The sequence below is a fragment of the Erpetoichthys calabaricus genome, chromosome 1 (assembly GCF_900747795.2).
Source record: "Erpetoichthys calabaricus chromosome 1, fErpCal1.3, whole genome shotgun sequence".
Classification (NCBI taxonomy): domain Eukaryota; kingdom Metazoa; phylum Chordata; class Cladistia; order Polypteriformes; family Polypteridae; genus Erpetoichthys; species Erpetoichthys calabaricus.
Genome location: NC_041394.2, coordinates 173,388,685 through 173,412,674, shown reverse-complemented (window position 1 = coordinate 173,412,674; position 23,990 = coordinate 173,388,685). Strand labels below are relative to the sequence as shown.

General features: G+C 36.4%; 1 protein-coding gene across 2 annotated transcripts in view; it reads right to left on the bottom strand.

Annotated features, from left to right (window-relative positions):
• The window catches only part of cchcr1 (coiled-coil alpha-helical rod protein 1), a 144,364-nt gene that overhangs the window by 30,803 nt on the left and 89,571 nt on the right, over nt 1-23,990 (bottom strand). For both annotated transcript variants that reach the window (XM_028808466.2, XM_051931961.1), the window contains exons 13-16: nt 23,728-23,806; nt 23,506-23,630; nt 7,750-7,959; nt 4,108-4,209 (exon numbers count right to left, since the gene is read on the bottom strand). In XM_028808466.2, coding sequence (XP_028664299.1) covers nt 4,108-4,209; nt 7,750-7,959; nt 23,506-23,630; nt 23,728-23,806 — 516 coding nt within the window. The remainder of the gene's footprint in view (nt 1-4,107; nt 4,210-7,749; nt 7,960-23,505; nt 23,631-23,727; nt 23,807-23,990) is intronic.

The following is a 23,990-nucleotide window of genomic DNA, read 5'->3' as shown; positions in this document are numbered from 1 at the left end:
AATAGTACAGGGGAATTAAAAAAAATACAGACAGTGAAATAGAAGATACTCTAAACTCACATTTTCTGAGGTCTTCACACATGAGGAAAAGGACTAGTAAGAAGGTACTGAGTGATTTGGAAATTGTAGAGGGAGAAGTACTGCTGGATGGAATAGGCTGAAATCAAACAAATCGCCAGGATCAGATAATATTTACCCTGAGTTTTTAAGGAGGTTAGCAAGTACATATATAAACCCTTGATGTGTAATTTTAGACAGTCACTGTGCACTGGAGAAATTCAGAAGGACTGGAAAATGGGAAACATCCTGTTATATAAAAAGGGTGACCGGAAGATCTGAACAGCTATAGAGTTAGTAAGCTTAACGTGTATCACAGGTAAATTAATGGAAGGAATTATTAAGTATAAGATTGAACAACACATGGCAAGAACAGGAGTTTTACTAAACAGTCAGCATTGGATAAGAAGATGAAGGTCATGTTTTATCAACAATCTGGAATTCTATGAAGCATCATCAAAATGATATGATCAAAGTGGAATATATGATATTATGTATGCTGACTTTCAGAAAGCATTGGATAAGGTGCCACATGAGATGCTGGGCATCAAACAAATTTCAGATTTGGATAGTAATAAAAGTAACAAGCTGGTTAAATTTGCAGATAAGATACCAAGATAGGTGGATTGGCATATAATCTGTTGAATCATTACAGAGGGACTTGGACAGCATACAGGCTTAGGCAGATTTGTGATAGATGAAATTTAATGTCAGTAAAAGTATTACACATAGGTTTGAATATACAATGGGAGGTCTGAAAATTGAAACTAAACCTTATGATTAGGATTTAGCAGTAATATTAGACTCAACACTATCAACTTCCAGACAGTGTTCAAAAGTCATTAAGAAGGCTAATAGAATGTTAGGTTATAGAGCACAATGTGTATAGGCTATACTCAAGCTTTATAACACACTGGTGAGTCCTCCGCTGGAATACTGCACACAGTTTTCTTCTCCAGGTTACAAAAAGGTCATAGTGGCACTAGAAAAAGTCCAGAGAAGAGTTAATAGACTGATTCCAGAACTACAGGAGATGAATTATAGAGAAAAATTAAAAGAGTGGAGCCTTTTCAGTTCAAGCAAAAGTAGATTAAGAGATGACATGACTGAAGTGTTTAAAATTATGAAGGGAACTAATACAGTTGGTCGAGACTATTATTTTAAAATGAGTTCAACAAGAACACAGAGAAATAGTCGGAAACTTGTTAAGGGTAAATTTTGCACAAACATTAAGAAGTGTTTTCTTTACAATGAGAACCATAGACACATGGAATAAGTTACCAAGTAGTGTGGTAGACAGTAGGACTTTAGAAACTTAGAAAACCAGACTTGATGTTATTTTCGAAGAATTAAGTGGATAGGAATGACGAGCTTTGTTGGGCTGAATGGCCTAATCTTGTATAGGTTATTGTAATGTTTTAATGATACAGAAGGAGCTGGGGAAACATCAAAAATAATAATACTAATACATTTTATTTATATAGTGCCTTTCCCATGCTCAGGGCACTTACAAAATATAAGAATGAACGTCAGGGTATATAGCATTGTACAAACCAGATAAATAAATAATAAGATTACGACAGTGAATTCAGAGAAAAAAAAGCGTAACAGACAACATAATTGATGGTCAAGCACACACCCACACATACAGGTTACAAGAGCATCTTGACAGAGAAGTAAACTGAGAGAAGGGTAATAAAGTCAAGTAGAACTAAAAGCCTTCCTGAACAGATGAATTTTGAGTTGTTTTTTAAAAGAATTCATGGAGTCAGCTGATCTAATTAATTTCGGTAGGTCAATCCAGAGTCTAGGCGCTATATGAACTTTCATCACTGCCACTGAAACAATGTACAACTTTTAAAGTATCTTGAACCACAGAGATGATTTAAAACGACTAGATGAGGCACTAGAATAAGCAGAGGTTGAAACAAAAGACACCGGAATTGACCTTTACTAAAAGAAAGTGCCGGAGACATGAACTTATAAATAACTTCAAACAGATTGCCTTGCATTCTTAGAGATAATATGTTTCATTTATATAGTGCCTTTCCCATGCTCAAGGGGAATGTCATATTTTTTACAGGTATGACAGCACACTTATTTTCAACTGCTTTTATCATTATAGGCATTATTGTCTTCTTTTACTTATCCTGAACTTTTCATGAACTATAATAAAAAAAGGTACATTTGCTGGCCTTCAAAGCATAGATGGCCTTCTGTGCCTCCTTGTGATTTTTCAGAAGATGATCATGGTTAAGAAAAATCTTGCTAATCAAGGATTCTTGGGCGAGATGAATTTTTGTTGAAAGAATACACCTTAGGATGTTTTTCAGTCAATGGATAGAAATCACACAGGCTGGTAAATACAACTGGCAACAAATTATAAATATGAGAACTATGTGTTTTCTTTAATAAATAATATATAATGTAGACATTTTTTTAATTCCTGCCTTCTATATTTAATAATCTAAATATCTGAATAATATCTAAACCTATTTTAGAATATTGTTTGGTTATCTTTAACCTCACTCATATTGAAGTATGTGGAGGTCTTCCTGAAAAGAGTTTGTTATGGCAAGCAACAGAAAAAAAAAATTATTATATTTTCAGTGTAATGTAGCCATATTAGACTAGATCTAAATATGCTTAGCTGGAAGCCTCAGTATGGAGTGTTTCTGCAGTCAGCATGACTGTAACCTCTAATGCAAAAGAAAATAAATGAAGGTATTTGGGTTCATCTTTGGAATAAAATAAATAGATAAAAAAGCCCCTGCCCACATGTATCCAACAACAATCAATGGTCATATGGTTATTTAACAATATATTTTTTATATTCTTTGAAAAATGTAAAAAATTAAATTTTTTTGCATTCTATACTTGACAGTAACAGCAAAAACAGTAGAATGTGCACTGAATTAATTTTTTTATCATCATTTCCACAAAAAGGTTGCATTGACTATATGCTGAGCTTGATATACTAGGCCACCCTCTCCTGAACAACCTACCGAGGAGAGTCTTCTTGGGGATATTCAAATGTATTCAACAAACTAGCTGATAGATGTGATTCATCTAGCATTTCACGAGCCTGCCCCTGCAACTTATCCCAGTGAGCAGTACCTGGTAAACCTGCTGAACCTTCCAGAGAACATCCTAATTCCACGACCATGTAGAAAGTAGGAAGACACCTAAACGTGTCAAATGTTTACACACACACACACACACACACACACACACACACACACACACACTGAATCAGATGGATAAAATAACATATTGCAATACAAACAGTTGGTGGAAAGGCAGCAGAGACGTGGTCTTATCGCAGAAACAGTCTTACACAACTTCTTAAGCATATAATATTGCATACCTGCCAAAGGAAGTGTTAATAATTACAACCCCTGACACACATTATGGGATCACTACCCTTGGAGGATGTTCATTCAGCTGTTTTACTTTGTTGCAAAAATACAAATCACCGATACGACACAAAACTAAACGCGAAGCTAATCTGTCAACTTCTATACAAGAAAGTTGGAACCTGATTTATGAAGAATATATTTTTTAATTAGTGATGTCTACACCTCAAAGAATTCAAGCCAGAGGAGGTGCACCAAAGTACTAATTGTAATTATTTGGGTTAACAATTCCATAAGTTGTTCTCATCATTGAGGATTCCATAATTAGTTCTTCTACTTGGTCTGAACAAAGATCTGCCATTAATTGCAACAAATTCATTTCATTTTTTTGAGGTATGTTTTACAATGTCACAATGTTCAGCTGTTAAATAAAACAGTTTTGTGTCATATCTGTAATTTGTTTTTTGCAACAAAGTAAAACAGATGAATGAACATCCTCCAAGGGTAGTGATTAACAAATTTTTGGCAGGGGTTGTATTTACTGACAGGGTGTCCAAATCTACTGTATGTATAATGTATTTTCTTTTCAAATGTCAGTATATAAAAACATAATTGATCATATTTACATTGCACTACCATAAAACTGAATATACTGTATCTAGGGAAAGGCAAGATAAAATTTAATTATACCTACCAGCCTTAGTGTGTTCCCTCTGTGCACAGTTCAATTTGCTTTCTAAATCCTGTAGCTGCTGTTGCCACTTTCCTTCTGCTTCTGACAGCCTGTCCTGAAGATCTGATAAAAAATTATATTACTGAAATACCATTTAAGTTTATCTTCTTAGTTAGTACATTGCATACACTATAGTGAATACTCTGAAGACTACAAATAATCGCATGAAAAAGTAAACAAATAGTCTCCCATTAGTGAAGTTAACTGGAAAAAAACTGAAAACATAATTGTAATCTTTGCTTAAGATACAGAAATTTATAATCTTGCTCTGAATTGTCCATATGACAAATGTGGTTTGAAATTTGTAGATATTCTGTCTAAGAAATTGGACTCAGACAATGGAATTGAAATTAGTTTCTTTAAGGTGTGTGTACAATCTAAAAACAAGTCAAATTTTAAACAAAGCAATTTACATAAAATGCATATGAAACTGAATTATTTAATCTTTTATTTTACTGTAAATCTCTCTATTATTAAAAAAAAAAAAAAAAAAAAAACTTGCGACGAGACAAGACTTTTTCCTGGGGATGAGACGTGATCTTTTTAAGAGAGACAGACGCTTTCACTTCCCACGTGACGGACAAGTCACGTCATACTTACAACCATCAGACGCAAGTCCCATGATACACATTCAGAGCAGGTTAGAGATAATGGAAGTAGGAAAATTCAAAAAAGTCTCAAAAAAACGAGAGTAAAGATTACATCAGTGCAAACAAATGGAAAATATTACTCAGGGAAATCATGGAACAGCGAAAAGAGATTGAATATTCAGTTGCTGTACAGGCTTTTAAACGTTTGTAGTTACGCATGAAATGCAGATCACGTGGCACGCAGCAGCAAGCTAACAGCTTCTCGAGTAAAGAGGAGGTGAAAAAAAACAACTGTTACTTGTTTCCTAATGTATCACCATTTAAGAGGGGTTTTGGAGGAGCACCTCCGTCTCCTTGGGGCGCATGCAAACCCCCTCTTCACAACGGCTCCTACCACTGGAGCGTGGAGGGGTAGGCGAGTGAATTGCAGATCATGCATGAGGGCAGTATACAAGAAAAAAAAAGATAAAAACTCTTGCCAGACCTTTACATATGCATAAGAAATAGTACGACTAAGATTTACCTGAGGAAAAAATAAGTCTAGCTGATATAATACATCTCATATTTATATTCTAAACAAAAGTAGAATTTTCTTTCTGGGCTCACTTATCTTTGTTTGAAAATCAAAATAATAGCACACTGAGGTACTATATAAATACATACACACACACGCATATACAGTATATTATATTATATATATTATATACATTATATTATATATATTATATACATTATATTATATATATAATATACATTATATTATATATATAATATACATATGGAGAAAGCATATGACAGGGTGCCTCAAGAGGAATTGTGGTATTGTATGAGGAAGTCGGGAGTGGCAGAGAAGTATGTAAGAGTTGTACAGGATATGTACGAGGGAAGTGTGACAGTGGTGAGGTCTGCGGTAGGAGTGACAGATGCATTCAAGGTGGAGGTGGGATTACATCAGGGATCAGCTCTGAGCCATTTCTTATTTGCAATGGTGATGGACAGGTTGACAGATGAGATTAGACAGGAGTCCCTGTGGACTATGATATTTGCTGATGACATTGTGATCTGTAGCGATAGTAAGGAGCAGGTTGAGGAGATCCTGCAGAGGTGGAGATATGCTCTAGAGATGAGACGAATGAAGGTCAGTAGGAACAAGACAGAATGTGTGTAAATGAGGGGGAGGTCAGTGGAATGGTGAGGATGCAAGAAGTAGAGTTGGCGAAGGTGGATGAGTTTAAATACTTGGGATTAACAACACAGATTAATGGGGACTGTGGAAGAGAGGTGAAAAAGAGAGTGCAGGCAGGGTGGAGAAGAGTATCAGCAAGAGTGAAAGGGAAGGTCTACAGGACGGTAGTGAGACCTGCTATATTATATGGGTTGGAGACGGTGGGACTGACCAGAAAGCAGGAGACAGAGCTGGAGGTAGCAGAGTTAAAGATTCTAAGATTTGCATTGGGTGTGACAAGGATGGATAGGATTAGAAATGAGCACATTAGAGGGTCAGCTCAAGTTGGACGGTTGGGAGACAAAGTCTATATATATGACTTTTTGTTAATCTAATTGACATTCTTCTAACTTTGCACAGTTTTTGATAAGCAGATCAGGATGCATTTCATTGCGTGTTGTCCTGTATAACTATGCATGTGACAAATAAAGAATCTTGAGAATTTCAAAAACAGAGTTTACCACACATGCATTTATTGGTTACTTTGTTAGTGTATATATATTTATCTGTCTACTTATTTAAAAAGCTAAATTTACCCCAGGAGTCAAAAACGTTCTGTCTAGCCCTTGTACAAAAACCTAGACAAAGCTGGGGTATCACCTTGGTAACCCCATGTACTTTTGGAACTGTGAGAGGAAAATAGCACAATTTTGCAGACAGGAGTCCAATGCAGAACTCTACTTACTTTTTTACTTTGTAAAAAAAAATTATTAACTGCTGATGATATAGATCGTTTTGTCTGTGCTGAAATTCCAAACAGAGAAACCTGTCATGACCTCATTAAAACGACTCAGCATATTGGGACTCGCAAGATTACAAATATTGTTTTTACAGAAGTTCTGAAATAAAAGTGACAATACTTGTTTCTTTATTTCCTGCCCCGCGCGAGATTACATCTCTTTCTTCCCAGAAGTATAATATTGCTCGTGTTGTGAAGGGTGTTGCGGCTGAACGTACGCTAAGGATATGCCTTTGGATCATTTGCTGTCTTTTTGCTGCTTGCTAGCTGCCTCTTCTGCCTGTCACATGTCGTTGTTTTAAGAGCTGGGAACACATGATGCTATATATATATAATATATATATATATATATATAATATATATATATATATATATATATATATAATATATATATATATATATACACACACATGTACACATACATACATATATATATGTATACACATACATATACATATATATATGTATACACATACATACACATATATATATGTATACACATACATACATACACACACACACACACACACATATATACATACACACACACACACTTATTTTAGGGTGAAGGAAAGAAGGAAGAATAGGACTAATTTCAAAGAAGTTTGCCTTTGTTTGAACCTGGACTGTGATTTGGCAGTTGTGTATCTGGCTTGGAGTATAGATGTGCATTTTTTTTTATATATAAAAAAATATAGATTTTGTTTATCAATAACATATATGGGTGTGTTATGTGGGCTGTTTTGTTGACATTTTCAATACTCAAATATTTTATTTTGGTACTGTATTATGTTTAATATTATTTAGATTGTATGTGCTTAATAAGTCAGGTAATTTATTTGAAGGTATTAGATTACATCTAGGCTACAGAACTACTTTGATCAAAAAGGTAAACGGGTTGTTATGATCAAAACAAAATACCAAAAAATGTAAACTGCACTAAATAACTACTGTGTGTGGATTTAATAGCATGGTGACTCTTTCATACACAGAAGACAACTTAAAAATTCAAATGTGCATTAGTCTTGAATGTGACCATAAAACCTCACCTCTTTCATGCTGTTCCTGCTGCTGGGCCATATCCTCAATAAGCTTCTCGCTGAATTCTGTTGCCTCCTGTTGCTGCAACTTTAATGCTGAAAGCTGTTCCTCTGCTTCTTTATGTCTTGCTTGTGTAGATTTAAGCTGCTCCATTAGCTGATTTTCTGTCTCTCTACTCTCTTGAAGAGCATCTTGGGCATTTTTAAGGTCAATTTGAACTGCCAAACCCAAAAAATTAATATTTTTAAAACAATGGTTGTACTTCTCTAAATTAATTTACCAGTTATTTTATTTGATAATATTAGTCATTGCTTTTAAATAGTAACTTCTTGTTTATATAACAAAACTCTGAAAACATTTAAAATGTAAATCTTTGAGAACAACAATCAAATGTTTAGAATCTCTTAACAATTTTGAGTATCCTAAGGTTCTTCCATTTTTGGGATCATCAAAATTGTAAATGCAAACAATGCAAACATCAAGCACAAATTAATGAAATATTTAAATGCATATTAAAACAGAATGACCATTATCAACAGATAACAATGAAATACTTCTGAATTTAAACAAAATACATTACATATAATATAAATGCATATTAGTTTATAAAGTAGTTATGTGCAAGAACTTTAAGCTTGAGTTAAAAAAATTAATACACGACTCGTCAAAAAGTAAACGTAGCTAATTTGATTTTTGTCATATGCACAGTATTACTGGAATACCAAATCACTAAACATAATGAAAACAAATCTCAGAAAACATTACAATACTCAAAACAACACTCTGCATTTTCATGTGTTTGTAACTTAATTTAAATCTTGGCGTTGCAGTGTTGGTACTGGTTTAATTGCAAAATCTGCTTTTTATGTGCGATAAACACCTGCTATAACTGCCATCTCTGTCTGTCTGCATGAAACAACAACGCCCACTGTGGACTTATTTTGTTAAAATATGGCAAACATCTTCAAAGAAATTTGCCAAGACAGTTCAATTTTTGTTGAGATATCTGAAACAGATTGCACTGTACCATGTTTTGAAATATCAAAATCTCTTATTGAAAAACACAGGAAAAATTACAGATTCTTTTAACATAAAAAAAAAATTGGGATGACTTTAAGTACAAATTAGTTTACTGTTTCAAATTAACTTTGGTAATGTTTACACCAATTTGTATATTTATACAACTTCCTCTTTTACTCATCCTCCAGCCACTTGGATCTCTAAGAAAACACCAGGGAAAGGGTGTATGTAAGAAACTCATACAGCAGTACCTTTCTCATGCTGCTTTAGACAGTTTAACCATAAATGTACAAACAAACTTATTTCCCTAGAAATAAATAGAAGAGGAAATGAATTATGTTAGCATGTACTGTATAAGACTGGACTGGCTGAAGTAATATTATTCAGAGTTTATTACATAAAGAATTAACATTATCAACCTGCAGCTGGAAGATATTTGAACTAATTATATACACAGGAAAGGTGCAGCTCCCCTAAATGATACAAACATAGCATGAGTTTAGAAAGGGAACTGCAGTTGATTTGCGGGTAGATCATCTACAGGTATGTTGTTAGATTTGAGCACAGTGTTTGACAAAATTGACCATCCTATTCTATTACATAGGCTGAAAAATTACATTGGGCTCACAAGAACTTGGTATAGTTCTTATTTATCAAACTGTTACCAGTACGTACAGAAATTGTATGTGTTATGCAATGACAATAAAGGAATCTTATCTTAAATGTGCTAACAGTGCTGCATCATTATATTCAGAAGTTAAATATGGTGTTCCACAAGGCTCAGTCCTGGGACCTTTACCATTTTCACACTACATACTTCCAATGGGCACTATCATTAGAAAACATAACATTAATTTTCACTCATATGCAGCTGACACCCAATTATACCTTTCTTTTAGACCAAATGATGTTTCTCCGATTCTGTACTTAATTCATTTTACAAGTGATTTAAAAAAGTGGATGGATGAGAACTAGTTGTCTGAGTACATAAAAAACAGAAATGTTAAATTATTTGAGGGAATGATGCTGACCGCAAAACATTCTGTCACTCTTTAACTTGGTTTTAATCATAATTAGTTTTACTGAATCAGCATGCAATCTAGGTATTATTTTTGACACTAGAATGTCATTTAAAACACACATTACAAAAACTATCCAAAACATGTTTTTTCCATCTTGAAAATGCTGGAAGATTTAGACCTTTTCTAAATATGCATACTATGAAACTAATTCATTTCTTTCTAGTAGGATGAACTACAGCAATGCATTATTATCTAGCTGTTCAAACCATTCCTTATACAGCTGTCAGTTAATTCAAAATTCTGCTGCAAGAATTATTTAATGAACCAGAAAATACAAACACGTAAATCTAGTTCTGTAGTCCTCACACCAGCTCAGAGTTAAACTTAAGGTTAATTTCATAATCCTCCTTTTAACTTATAAAACCTTAAATGGCCAAAGCCCTGCCTACTTATCTAAGCTTATTATTACAGTAATCCCTCCTCCATCGCGGGGGTTGCGTTCCAGAGCCACCCGCGAAATAAGAAAATCCGCGAAGTAGAACCCATATGTTTATATGGTTATTTTTATATTGTCATGCTTGGGTCACAGATTTGCGCAGAAACACAGGAGGTTGTAGAGAGACAGGAACGTTATTCAAACACTGCAAACAAACATTTGTCTCTTTTTCAAAAGTTTAAACTGTGCTCCATGACAAGACAGAGATGACAGTTCTGTCTCACAATTAAAAGAATGCAAACATATCTTCCTCTTCAAAGGAGTGCGTGTCAGGAGCACAGAATGTCACATTGATAGAGAAAACAATCTCTAGCAAACAAATCAATAGGGCTGTTTGGCTTTTAAGTATGCGAAGCACCGCGGCACAAAGCTGTTGAAGGCGGCAGCTCACACCCCCTCCGTCAGGAGCAGGGAGAGAGAGAGAGAGAGAGAGAGAGAGAGAGAGAGACAGTTTGTTTTTCAGTCAAAAATCAATACGTGCCCTTCGAGCTTTTAAGTATGCGAAGCACCGTGCAGCATGTCACTTCAGGAAGCAGCTGCACAAAAGATAGCAAAGTGAAGATAATCTTTCAGCATTTTTAGACGAGCGTCCGTATCGTCTAGGTGTGCGAACAGCCCCCCTGCTCAATCCCCATACGTCAGGATCAGAGAAAGACAGAGCAAGAGAGAGAGAAGAGTAAGCAATCTAGCTTCTCAGCCATCTGCCAATAGCGTCCCTTGTATGAAATCAACTGGGCAAACCAACTGAGGAAGCAGGCACCAGAAATTAAAAGACCCACTGTCCGCAGAAATCTGTGAACCAGCAAAAAATCCGCGATATATATTTAAATATGCTTACATATAAAATCCGCGATGGAGTGAAGCTGCGAAAGGCGAAGCGCGATATAGCGAGGGATCACTGTACTTACAAACTAGAGCATGCATTGTGATCTCAAGATGTCAGCCTACTTAACATTCCAAGGATTAATAAAATAACAGTTTGGAATTCAAGCTTTTAGTTGCTGATCCCCAAAGCTGTGGAATGATCTGCCTGCTAATATAAGAGATACCCCTTCAGACTAAGCTTTTAAATCCAGGTTGAAGACTTACTACTTTAGTCTAACACATCTTTACTAGTGCAGATGATTAGCTGTGCATTCTGCATTTATGTTTGTTAGTCATTTGTCCAGAAATAGAAGTATCACAATATTTTAAAACCATTACTAAACCTTGTCTAATCTGTTTCTCTTCTCTTATACCTGGATGTACTCTGTTGTCAGGCTGCTCCCCTACACATGGAAAAGACAGCTCAGATAAAGGAGCGCTGGAATCATTGAATGAAAACATTCTTTTCTCAGACTGATGGTAAGCACAGACTCCATTATAGAAAACTCAGGAGCAGGTAGGCGTCCAGTTGCCCGAAGTCTGCAGGACTGTGACTTTATTTTTGATGTTCTCTTTCACAGCTTTAATCTCCACCATTATCAAGTGACTATAAATTATTTAACTGACAGCTATTGTTGGTTTCCATTTATGTTTAATCAGTTTCTACCTTGTTTTTTGTGTGTTTTAACAAATCTGCATTTACAGTATATGTGTACCAGTCTGTACTTACTAACTATTATAATCTATACTTAGATATTTTAAAAGAGAATTGATCAAAGCATTCTGCTCTTGTACTCAGTGAAAAGTGCTAGACAAAAAATATGATATAAAGATCAGAGGCACTAGACATGCAAAAAGGACCTCACTGTGCTTTACAGATTCTATGGTGCAAAGGCTGATTGTGCCACGAATAACAAGGGTAGGGCAGGATTATAAATTGCATGTGCTGAACGAGTTCCTTAGCAGTAAAATGTACATCAGGCTGAGCTAAAGTTATGGTAAATCCATACCTGAAAAGCTACTTTTACATCTTTGTATATACAAACTGGAATTAAAATCTTTAAGAAAAATGCCATCTTTAGTATTCCCATTATATAGTAATTCAGTTTACAAGTTCTTAGTTATTTTGAATCATTTTAATTAATATTAATAGCTACAGTAAATGGCGAACTCAACTCAGTTGCTTTTCTCCTTTCATAGGGTATTGGTGATAGTAATCTCATTAGTCACAGACCCCACACAGTATAGTGGAACATCCAGAAAAAGATGGTAAACACAGTGATGTTTGCTAATGGAAGTTTGTCCTCAACACGGAAGAGGCTGTCGAGGTACCCTGTAAACAGTAGGTCTGAGTGCAATGCAGAATGTAATTGGGTCATCCATGTTCCTGTTTAGTCACCCATGGAGGAATTTTTGGCCTAAAACAGCATGTCCAAGCAGCTAAACAGCAGATGATAAAAGTTCTGTATACCTCACACAAGCTTCCTCAATGTAGATATGGTATGTTGTTGTTGTTTTTTTTATTGATTTAATTAAAAGCAAATTACAATTCACACAATCAATTCAAACTTAAACCAAAATGTAACCCTCACCCACAGAAAGAGATGAGAGCCAACCAAAAAGTGAATCTTTAAAAGCAGCAAGAAAGGAAAAGTATTCATCTCCCAGTTATAGAGGCTTATTCTAAAATGTGATTGGTTAGATCCTGCCATATCTTAAAAAAATCTGAGTAGATCTTCTAAGTGAGAATTTGATTTTTGTCTAATTTCAAATAGCATAGGACATCAATACCCACTGACTTAAAAGTAGTGGGGTGGGTTTTTTCAGTTAAGCAGGATAAGTCTACGTGCTAGTAGTGAGGTAAAGGCAATTACAATTTGATTGTCCTTCTCCACTTTAAGCCCATCTGGCAGTACACAAAACACAGCTGTTAATGGGTTAGGAGTTATTGTGGCACTAAGGTTGTCTGATAGGCATTTAAAGATTTTTGTCCCAAATTATCTTAATTTGATGCTCACCCAAAACATGTGGCCTAGTGAGGCTGGAGGTAGATTGCAATGTACACAGGTTCAATCTTGCCCCGGAAACATTTTGAATAGTTTTAAACGACACAGGCTTGACAGAAGATTTTAAGTTGAACGACTGAGTGTTTTGCGTACATGGAGCTAGAGTGAATTCTGTGCATGGCTGCCTTCCACTCCTTTTCTGAAATATTAAGTTAAAGATTCTTTCCCCATTGTACCCTGAGATCTTTGAAAGAAACAAATTTAAATTTTTTTTTTATAAATTGTCATGGTGCTATCCGAGTTTTCAAGACTGATCAATATTTATTCTGGAATAGAAATAGGTGGAAGGTGAGGAAAATCGGGCGGGTTCCGTTTAGCAAAGTTACTAGGTTGAAAGTAATGGAAAACACTGCGTTGATGAGAAGTTAAATTTGAAGATTAATTGCTCTTAGGATGCAAAAACATTATCTATGTACAAGTCTCTAAATGCTTTAATCCCATACATTTTCCAAATATTAAATACTGTGTATGTTTGAGAGGGTGAAAAAAAATGGTTTTCATGTAGAGGTGCAACAGATAAGTGCTTCTCTGCCTTAAAGTACAGTACTTCCTATATTGGTTCCATATTCTGAGTGAATGAAGGACAATTGGATTATTAGTGTATTGACAAAAGTTAGTATATACTGGGGGCACAAAGAAGGGGATATAAAATACTACTGTGAGATTTAAATTCTATTGCATACCAAGCTGGTGTATGTTCATTAATTTCTGTCAATGTCCACACCTTTATTGCCTGTATACAGTAGTTTTCGCCCAGTATTTAAAAGGAAAATTAGTGCCATGCCCCCTTTTGCTTTAGGTCGTTCTTGAGTCAATCTTTGGATGTTTAGAACTCCAAATAAATAAGGTCATGATTGAATCTAATTTCTTTAAAAAAAGTAATGTATATGGGGATACTTTAAATTGGAAAAAGAAGCTTGGGAAGGATATTGATCTTAACAGTGTTGATTCTCCCTGCTAATGTTGGAGGCTGGACCATCTATTCACGTCTTGTTTAATTTTTTCCATGCAGACAGCAAATTTTTATTGAAAAAGATCTTTATATTTACTTTTGATATTTACCCCCTAGATATTTAAAATGATCTGCTAAGGTAAATGGGTATGCATCCAGTCTAACATTGTGTGCTGGAGAGTTCACTGGAAAAAGAACATGTTTATTCCAATTGATTTTGAGTCCTGAGTATCTTTTGAAAATCTGCTGCCGCTTTTAGGACTTCCGGCCAGGGTTTTTTGAGGGTCAGATATATACAGTACCACATCTTCTGCATATAGTGATATTTTCTGTTCAAGTCCTTCTCTGAAAATCCCCTTTATCTCTGATGCATTTCAAAAGTAAACAGCCAATGCTAAATGTCTGAGTTTAATAAATCTGGTTTGGTCTTGCAATATTACAGAAGGAAGCACTTCCTCAATCCTTCTAGCTAGAACTTTGGAGAGTATCTTAACATCATTATTCACGAGTGAGATTGGTCTGTATGATGCACATTGTAGTAAGTCCTCATTTTTCTTAGGAATGACGGTAATTAATTCTTGGCGAAAAATTGAGGTAGAATTTTGTTGTTTTTAACATTTATAAATGTTGCTAATAATAGTGGAGTGAACCTATCTGAAATTTTTTTATATATAAAATTATACCTTGTAGCCATCGGGGCTGGCTGCTTTCCCACTTTGAAGTGAGATTATAGTGTTCAGTAATTCTGAGTGTCAGAGGTTTATTCAGTTCCACAGGATTATTAGATTTGTGTTATTTTCTTTAGACTAAGTAAAATGTAAGGACTTATAGCACTTTCTAAATGTGCAAGTTATATTTTTATGGTCAACGATTTTATCCCCATGTGTTGGTAATTGCGGTTATTGCATTGTGGACTTGTGTATTTGCTGGGCTAAAATCTTATTGGCCTTCTCTCTGTGTTCATCATAATGACGTTGCAATTTAAAAATAAGCTTTTCTGTTTCTTTAGTAGTCAAGAGGTTAAATTCTGATTGCGAAACCGGTCTTTTCCTATAAAGTGCCACTTTTGGATACCTGGCATATTCTAGATCTATTCTGGTAATTTAGCTGATTAACTCATCTTCTTGGATTCCAGTTTATTTTTGTGAGAAAAATGTGAAATAATCTATCCTCTTGAAAATGCCTTCAGAGTTTCCCAGAGTATTCATGCAGAGACCTCCTGAAGGTGCATTTGTCTACAGAAAATATTCAATTTGGTTGGATATGAATTATGCACCTGCGGTGGGTTGGCACCCTGCCCGGGATTGGTTCCTGCCTTGTGCCCTGTGTTGGCTGGGATTGGCTCCAGCAGACCCCCGTGACCCTGTGTTCGGATTCAGCGGGTTGGAAAATGGATGGATGAATTATGCACAGTTTTCATCAGGTAACACTAGAATCCCTGATGCCTACTAAAAAACTCTTAATCCCGGGCCACCTTAAATTCCTTCGCACCTCTCCGTCAGGGTCTTTTGTTTTGTAAATGTGTCAATCGGCACAAGCTGCAATCAGCCTGCTATCCCATCCCCCCACTGATGGAGCCAGGTCCGTCACAAAATTCTCAGAGCTCAGGTCTCTTTATCTGGGAGTGAGGTGCCTGCAGTTGTATAGGGTAAATAATATATTGTTATTTGGAATACATACATTTCATATGTATTCCGTGTCTACAAAAATCTATGTAAATGTAGGATGACAGGAACTGTTCAACACATAGCTAAAACACAAACTTTTTCCATGTTATACTAATAATGACGTGAAGTGTGAATACTTTAGTCCAAATATCAAAAAAAAAAAAAGTGTGCTTTTACTGAAGAATATAACCAAAGAAAAAAAAAATAATTTGATTTTCATGTTGCTGTCAATGAGTTAAAAACCCAAGCTCAAATGTCAATTGACAGGAAGTTGATATGTATCCTTAAACAGTGTAGAGGTAAGCACTGCTGCCTTATAACCCAAAGGTTCTGGGTTCAAGGACAGCTGCTCCACGTTTTGAGTACTGAGCAGCTATTATTCTTGCTATAATATAATAAAAACATACATTTGATTTGAGTCTATAACACTTGGTGTAAATTTTGGCTACTTGTACAAGTTACTGCTTGTTTTTTTATTATACAGTTTTATTCGGTCAGTGATGTTCACGTGGTACAACGAACGCCTCTCCCTCTCTGAGTTGATGGCATATATCTCCATTCTTTTCACAAGAGTAGTGATGACCACTGTTGTTGCTGTGGTTGATGCCTGCTCAGAACTATTTGTTGTACCGGCAATCAAAGACACGATGTCCCGTGACCGCTATCAGACTACCATGTGGCATTTGTGCTTTGACAACAAAGGCACCCATGCAGAACGTGTGAAAACGACATCTGGCAACGTTTTGTTGAGAACTGTGTTTTGAGTTACAACTCAGGGCAAAGACTTTTTGAATCTGTGGTCATAAAGCTTATGGAGCCGTTTCTGGACAAAGGCAGAACCGTAACAAAAGACAGCTTCTTCACAGCGCTTCCACTGGCTAATAGACTGCTGCACCGCAATACAACTCTGCTTGGCTTGGCACGATAAGTTAAATGGGACTTCCACCTTGCAGCTAAAGTACTTCAGTACGTGAGCATCTCGCCACGCTATTGTTTAGTTCTGGCAGTGCCGTGCTGGCAGTGTATGCGCCCAAAAAGAAGAAGCCTTTGATTTCAGTTTGTAACACCTGGTATAAATTTGTACTAACTGTAAAAGATATCGCTGAAGAGATATAAGCAGACACACAAAACGTTGGTGAACCATATCCTCTTGGTATCTTGTTGTCACTTGAATTTTTTGTTATTCAGTTTTATTCTTGAATAAAAGCACACTTGTTTCGTTACACCTTTGTGAAAGTGTTTATTTTATGTTCCAGTAACCACTTGAATGAGATTGAATCTGTCTCTGCCTCTCTCGTGCAAACGCACACACACATTCATACACGAAAACTCTATGCCATTTGAACATGTTTTTTTTCCGATCTTGTCTGTACTGCATTTTCAGTATCATGCAACGTAACGTGGAGTACATGACAATGATATATTATTTACCCTATACAACTCCAGGCACCTCACTCCCAGATAAAGAGACCTGAGCTCTGATAATTTTTGACGGACTCAGCTCCGTCGGTGGGGGGATGGGATACCAGGCTCTTTGTTGCTTGTGCTGATTGACATATTTGCAAAACAAAAGAGTCTGAGGGAGAGGTGTAAAGGAATTTAAGATGGCCCGGGATTATGAATTTTTTTGTAGGCTTCAGGGATTCTAGTGTTAATGAGAGGGGATTAAGATTCCAGCTACGTGAGGAGTATATAGGGCATAGTGATTTAAGCTCCATGATCACAGGGGCATAGTCGGAGATGACAAGAGCGTCATACTTACAAGATTTGATAGTGGGCAAAAAATGATTGTCTATGAAGAATTAATCAATTCTTGAGTAACAATGATGAACTTGTGAGAAGAAGGAATATGCTCTTAGGCTAGGATTTAAAATCTTCCTTGATTTTCCTGATAAGTTCTGATCCAGTACAAACTATGTAATTATTTTTGCAGTATTAGATGTTATTACTGCTGTAGCTGAACACTTATCCAGGTTTTGATTTAAAACACAAAAGACTCCAGCCAGTATAATTTCATCATCATGACATATCGCCCTTCAGGATCAAGTATTGCGAGTGTTGCTACCGAACAAATAATTCTGTGTATTAAGATTCCCACACTGCTAATTTTCTTTCTATGGCTGGAGTGAAAAATTTGGCCAATCCATTCACTTTGCAAGTGAAACTGGTTCTTACTTATTAAGTGAATCTCCTGTAAAAATACTATCTTGGCATTTAAACCTGTTATGTCAGAGAAAGCTTTCTCTTTAATTCATGATTGAGACCTTTTCCAGCTCATAAAGTTCACTGTTTGGTTATAAAATTTGAACTTTTATTGACATTTTGTAGCCTTAAGTTAAGGTAGTACATTGATACATATTACAGCTTTGACCTAGCTTTCATATTATTGCCAGGTGTTATGGCTATGAAGCCTGTTATTAGGTTGACACTTAAGGTTATTGTGGTAGAAAGGATAAATAAATTGCAATGCTCTCTTTCTCTCTCTCTCCCTTCCCCCCATTTTGTCTCTCCAAGTGAGGCAGACCACACCTCACGAAGCCCCAGTCCTCTGACATGACAAGAGACATGACAGAGCATTTTGGTCTTCTCTGTGCTCCATAGGCAGAGTTGCGAGTCCAGTTGAGGTTGATGCTGCTGACCCATGGAGGATATTAGCTTCAGTTGACAGCTGGGGTAAAATGGCTATGCTCAGTTCCAATAATCCACCTAAAATCGACAAATTCTCCTTGCCCACCTTGCTCACAGTTTCACTGCCACTTTTGCTTTTGGCTGGAGCTGATGCCTTGCAGATCTGTTCCTTCGACCATCTGTTCCAGGTCAGTCTCTGGTAGGCTATACCGTGAACTTGAAGCCGGTTTTGACTTTGATGAAAGTTTAGCTATCTTATCCTTTCTTTCTGAACCCTTTGTTTGCTGCTCATGCTTATTTACTCGCATATAATGTAAATACAGGATACTTCAGAATGATACTTTAAAAAAAAAAAAGGTAAAATAACACTCCTGCTAACGGAGCTCACACAACAGATGAGACCACTTATTTATTGTATGTTACATACTGTAGCCTACATTATAACAAAACAAAAAATATTTACATTCATTTGGGCTGAAGGTTAAGTTATATAGTTAGATTCATTTTAAAATTCATATGTAAATGAAACATTCTATGACAATGTACAATTTAAAACTTCTAGATAAATAGCCCTCTCATGTTTAGAAGTTTGCTATTTAAAAGCCTAATCTATGTACATTTTCAATCTAATTAATTACTCCTCCTCTCCAAGTAACAGCTGCAGAGTTGACTCAAGTACATCATACAGTTAAGCATAACCTGAGCTTAACCTGAGCTTGTAATAGTGCTGATTTTGCACAAAAAGCTGAACTATGATTTTATGCTTCTGTGTTTTTTATATTTAACTGTTTGTGTAACTGTTAATACTTTTGGTATGTTGTCCTTCAACACAGCAGTTGAAACCATTGGTTATCCCTAAAATATTTTATACAGCCCCTGGGGGTTGAGCTGTGTTTGGTGGTCGTTGCTTCTGTTACACAAAACTGTTGAATAAACTGGAACAACTGAATATGCATATTAGAAATGAATCACTATAAAGCGGTTACTTCTGATTTAATTAATATACTTGAAGTAAATATGATAAATTGCAAATAAGATGCAGTTAATCTTGATTAAAATTGTTAATTTTTAATAACCTTGATTAAACATTTTAATCAAACAGTGGCGTAAGGGTATACGGCTAACATTAGCATTAGCAAACCTAGCTGACTTAATGTTACCATTGATGGCTGAATCTGGAAGAGTCAGATCAGTGCCCAAGGCATACAGAACTGAAGCATATCTCATTTTAGCTTCTACAATAAAGAAGGCATTAAGGAGACTGACAAGTGCCACACAGTTTGCAAAATGTGTCATGCCAAAATCAAATACTCCTAGAATACAACGAATACGAGTGTACACTTGGCAAGACACCATTCTGATGTACAGTTACTGCTTCCCTTTCAACTGATTTTGTAGCAAGTTCACACATCAAAGTAGGCACTGAGTTCAACTCTTGCAACCAAATTAACTTTATTAATACTTTATTTCATTTGCAAAGATATGTGCCCTCTAACTGTTGTAGAGGATCAAGGTTTCTGTAGTATGGTGAAGTACAATGGAGCTTTGTTATACCATACTAAGTTACACATACTGATGCACTAGAAGAACCAGAGTTGTTTGAAAAGGAACCAATCAACTGAAATGGCTCTACTGGCTGTGGTCGACCTGCTACAACTTGTTAGTGCTACCAACATCTGTCCTGATCCTGCTAGAATTCTCCTCTGCCTTTGACATGGTCAACCACGACATCCTTCTTGCCACCCTCTATGTCCTTGGAATTACTGGGACTGCTCTTGGGTGGTTTGAGTCCTACATCTTGGGCAGATCCCACAGTGTGTCCTGGCAATGACAGTTGTTTAAGGCGCATCACTCATGCATAAGAGTGCCCCAAGAATCGGTGCTGGGTCCACTACTTTTCTCTCTTTACACCACCCCGCTGGGCTCCATCATCCAACCCCACGGGTTCTCTTATTGGTTCTATGCAGATGATACACAGCTGTAGCGATTGTTCTCTCCAGATCACAATGCAGTATCAGAGTCTCTGCATGTCTTACAGATATCTCGACCTGGATGAAGGACCACCATCTACAGCTCAACTTGGCAAAAAACTGAGCTTCTTGTGATCTTTGGCGAGCCAGTCTGTTCAACTTCCCAAGTCTGTACACCTTGGCTCATCGCTGCTAACACTTGCCAAGTCAGAATGCTACCTTGGGGTGGTGATTGATGAGCAGCTATCTTTTTCTGACCACTGTTTTTCATTCATGCAGGTTCATGCTGTACAACATCCACAAGATCAGATCTTATTGGACAGAATATGCAATACAACTTCTGGTCCAGGCTATGGTCTTGTCACGTCTGGACTACTACAACTCGTTTCTGGCAGAAATACCTGCACATGTTATCAACCCATTGCAAGTGGTGCAGAACGCAGCGACCCGTTTTGTATTTAACCAGCTGAGACGGGCACATCATCAAGTCACTACACTGGCTCAGCATTAAGCTCACATCCCTGATGCTTGCCTACAGAGTAGTCAAAGGGTCAGCGCCTGCTTATATGGTGACACTAGTAAGGTGCTAAACTACTTCTTGCCCACGCAGGTCTTCCTCCAAAAAAGCCTTGAATAAGCACTAACATACAGTCAAAGTAAAAAGTATGTGAACCCTTTGGAATTATCTGGTTCACTGCATGAATTGGTCATAAAAAGTGATCTGATCTTCATCTAAGTCACAGGTACTGATATACACAATGAGCTTAAGCCAATTACACACAAAAAATTCTACTTTTTCATGTCTTTATTTTACAAATGCATTCAACGTTCACAGTGGTAGTGGAAAAAGTGAACCTTGGGATTTAATAACTGGTTGACCCTCCTTTGGCAGCAATGACCTCAACCAGACACTTCCTGTAACTGCAGATCAGACCTGCACATCGCGCAGGCGGAATTTTAGCCCATTCTTCCCTAGAGAACTGCCTTAACTCTTCCATATTCTTTGGTTGTCTTCTGTGTATGGCTCTCTTCAAGTCATTCCACAGCATCTCAATAAGATTGAGATCTGGGCTCTGACTGGCCCACTCCAAAAGGCGGAGTTTGTTCTTCTGAAGCCATTGAGCTGTGGATTTGCTGCGATGTTTGAGGTCATTGTCCTGTTGCATCACCCAGCCTCTTCTGAACTTAAGTTTACAGACAGACACCCTCACATTATCCTGGAGAATTTGTTGATAAACTTGTGAATTCATTTTTCCCTCAATGATGGCAAGCTGTCCAGGCCCTGATGCAGCAAAGCAGGCCCAAATCATGATGTTCCCTCCGCCCTACTTTACTGTAGGGATGATGTTTTGATGATGATATGCAGTACCCTTTTTACGTCAAATGAAGTTCTACTTGTTCTTCCCAAATAGTTCAATTTTGGTTTCATCACTCCACAAAACATTTTCCCAGTACCGTTGGAGTGTCCAAGTGCTCTTTCACAAACTTCAGGTGTTCAGCAATGTTCTTTTTTGATAGCAGTGGCTTCCTTCTTGGTGTCTTGCCATGGACTCCTTTCTTGTTCAATGTTTTGCATATAGTTGACTCATGAACAGAGATGTTAGCCGGTTCTAATGACTTCTTCAAGTCCTTTGCTGTCACTCTAGGGTTCTTCTTTACCTCATTGCTGACTTTGCGTTGTGCTCTTGGGGTCATCTTGGCAGGGTGCCCACTTCTAGTCAGAGTAGCCACAATACCAAATTGTCTCAATTTATAGACAACTTGCCTAACAGTAGAATGATGAATATCTAAAATCTTTGAGATGACTTTGTAACCCTTTCCAGCCTTATGTAGATTAACAATTCTCGATCGTAGCTCTTCAGACAGCTCTTTTGTGCGAGGAATGATTCCCATCTGGATATGCTTCTTGTCAAAAGCTCAAACTCAAAATTTATTTGGTTTTTTATCAATCAAAGTAATTCTAGGCCACACCTTCTGAACTCATTTCATTAAATGGACTCCAGGTGGGCTAAATTCTGACTGCAATGAGCTTTTTAAAAACTCATTAGCTTAGGGTTCACTTACTTTTTCCAACCTTCAGTTTCACAGTTTGAAGGATTTATTCAATATAGTCAAAAATTCTCTGAAAATCTGTGTATCTTCAGTTATAGGAGATTGTTTGTTCATTATTGTGACTGACATGAAGATATGACCATGTTTTATACGGGAATTAGACATAAATATAGATAATTCCTAGGGTTTCACATACTTTTTACTTTGACTGTACAGTACTGGAAAAACATGTAAAATTCAAGTTAAAAGAATCTGAGAACCATCAATTTTATTTTTCATTGATATAGGCAAATGTTAATTCCTTTGTTCAGGTTGCACAAAATGTAGTGCTATGAGGTTGGATATTACTGGGATTATGCATTTTCTTTTATTAAATACATGAGAAATTAAAAACTGGCATAAACTAACCCTTTAACGCAGGATCTAAAAGTACAAGCACTTTTTTTTTGCTGATATAAACAAATGTTAATTCCTTTGCTCAGATTGTACAAAAAGTTGAGCTATATTATATTGTTTGACGTTACAGGTGCTGTAGTAAATGCAAATCTCACTGCTCTGACTTCATAAAAAATAAACTTTTTTTATTTTTATGCATATGGTGGAATGTTCTTTACACTATGAGTTTTCCTAAAATTAGATTTAAAAAAATGGCAGTATATTGCCTTGCTTAAAGTATTTAATAAAAAAAAATGTGATAACCGATTCGTGGATGAACTAAAAAAATCTGAACTTCTCTCACTTTCATATCAGTTAACTCACTTGCCAAATGCACCTGATTGTTATACCATGCGCACATTTTCTAACCTGTTTAAACTTATTGAACTGTAGTATAGCACCAAAGCTACTTGGTCACAATGACTACAGAAGGACAATAATAAAGTTAAGACCAAGGCAGGAATGTCAAAATTTCTGTGTTAGTTATTTCACATTCTTTTAAATAGAATTGTTTAGTAAACTGATGTTTGATATACGGAAACATTGATTTTACCAAGGTACTATAAATCTGAAAAAGAATTTTTAAACTTACACTGCCTACGAGCTTCTAGCAAAGCCTTTTCAATTAGCTGAGGGCTGCGCTTAAGTTCTAGAGCCAGGCGATCTCTTTCTTCATTCATTAACAGCAGCTCATTTTGCAAATCTGCATACGTTTTCCTAGGAGAAAAAAAAAACATTTTTTATCAATAAATATTGAAATTTCTTCTAGCGAACACATTTAAAATCCTAAAATCACTTGGGGAGAACAACACACCTGGCAGGATCAGGTTCAGCTGCTCGGTTCTCACTCTGCAACTGTAACCGTAGCAAGGCTTCCTTTCGCATTATTAAACCTACAGAAAATTTCAAAATAGTAAACACTTTAATAGACAAAGCATTGCATGAAGGAAAAAATGGAATTAAAAGTCAATAAAAGATGACAAATGCAATTCAGTAATGACTATTAACTGCTGTAGTAAAACAAAATCAACATTTTATGGCACATTTTCTAATACTGGTCTTTTTCCATTTCATAAT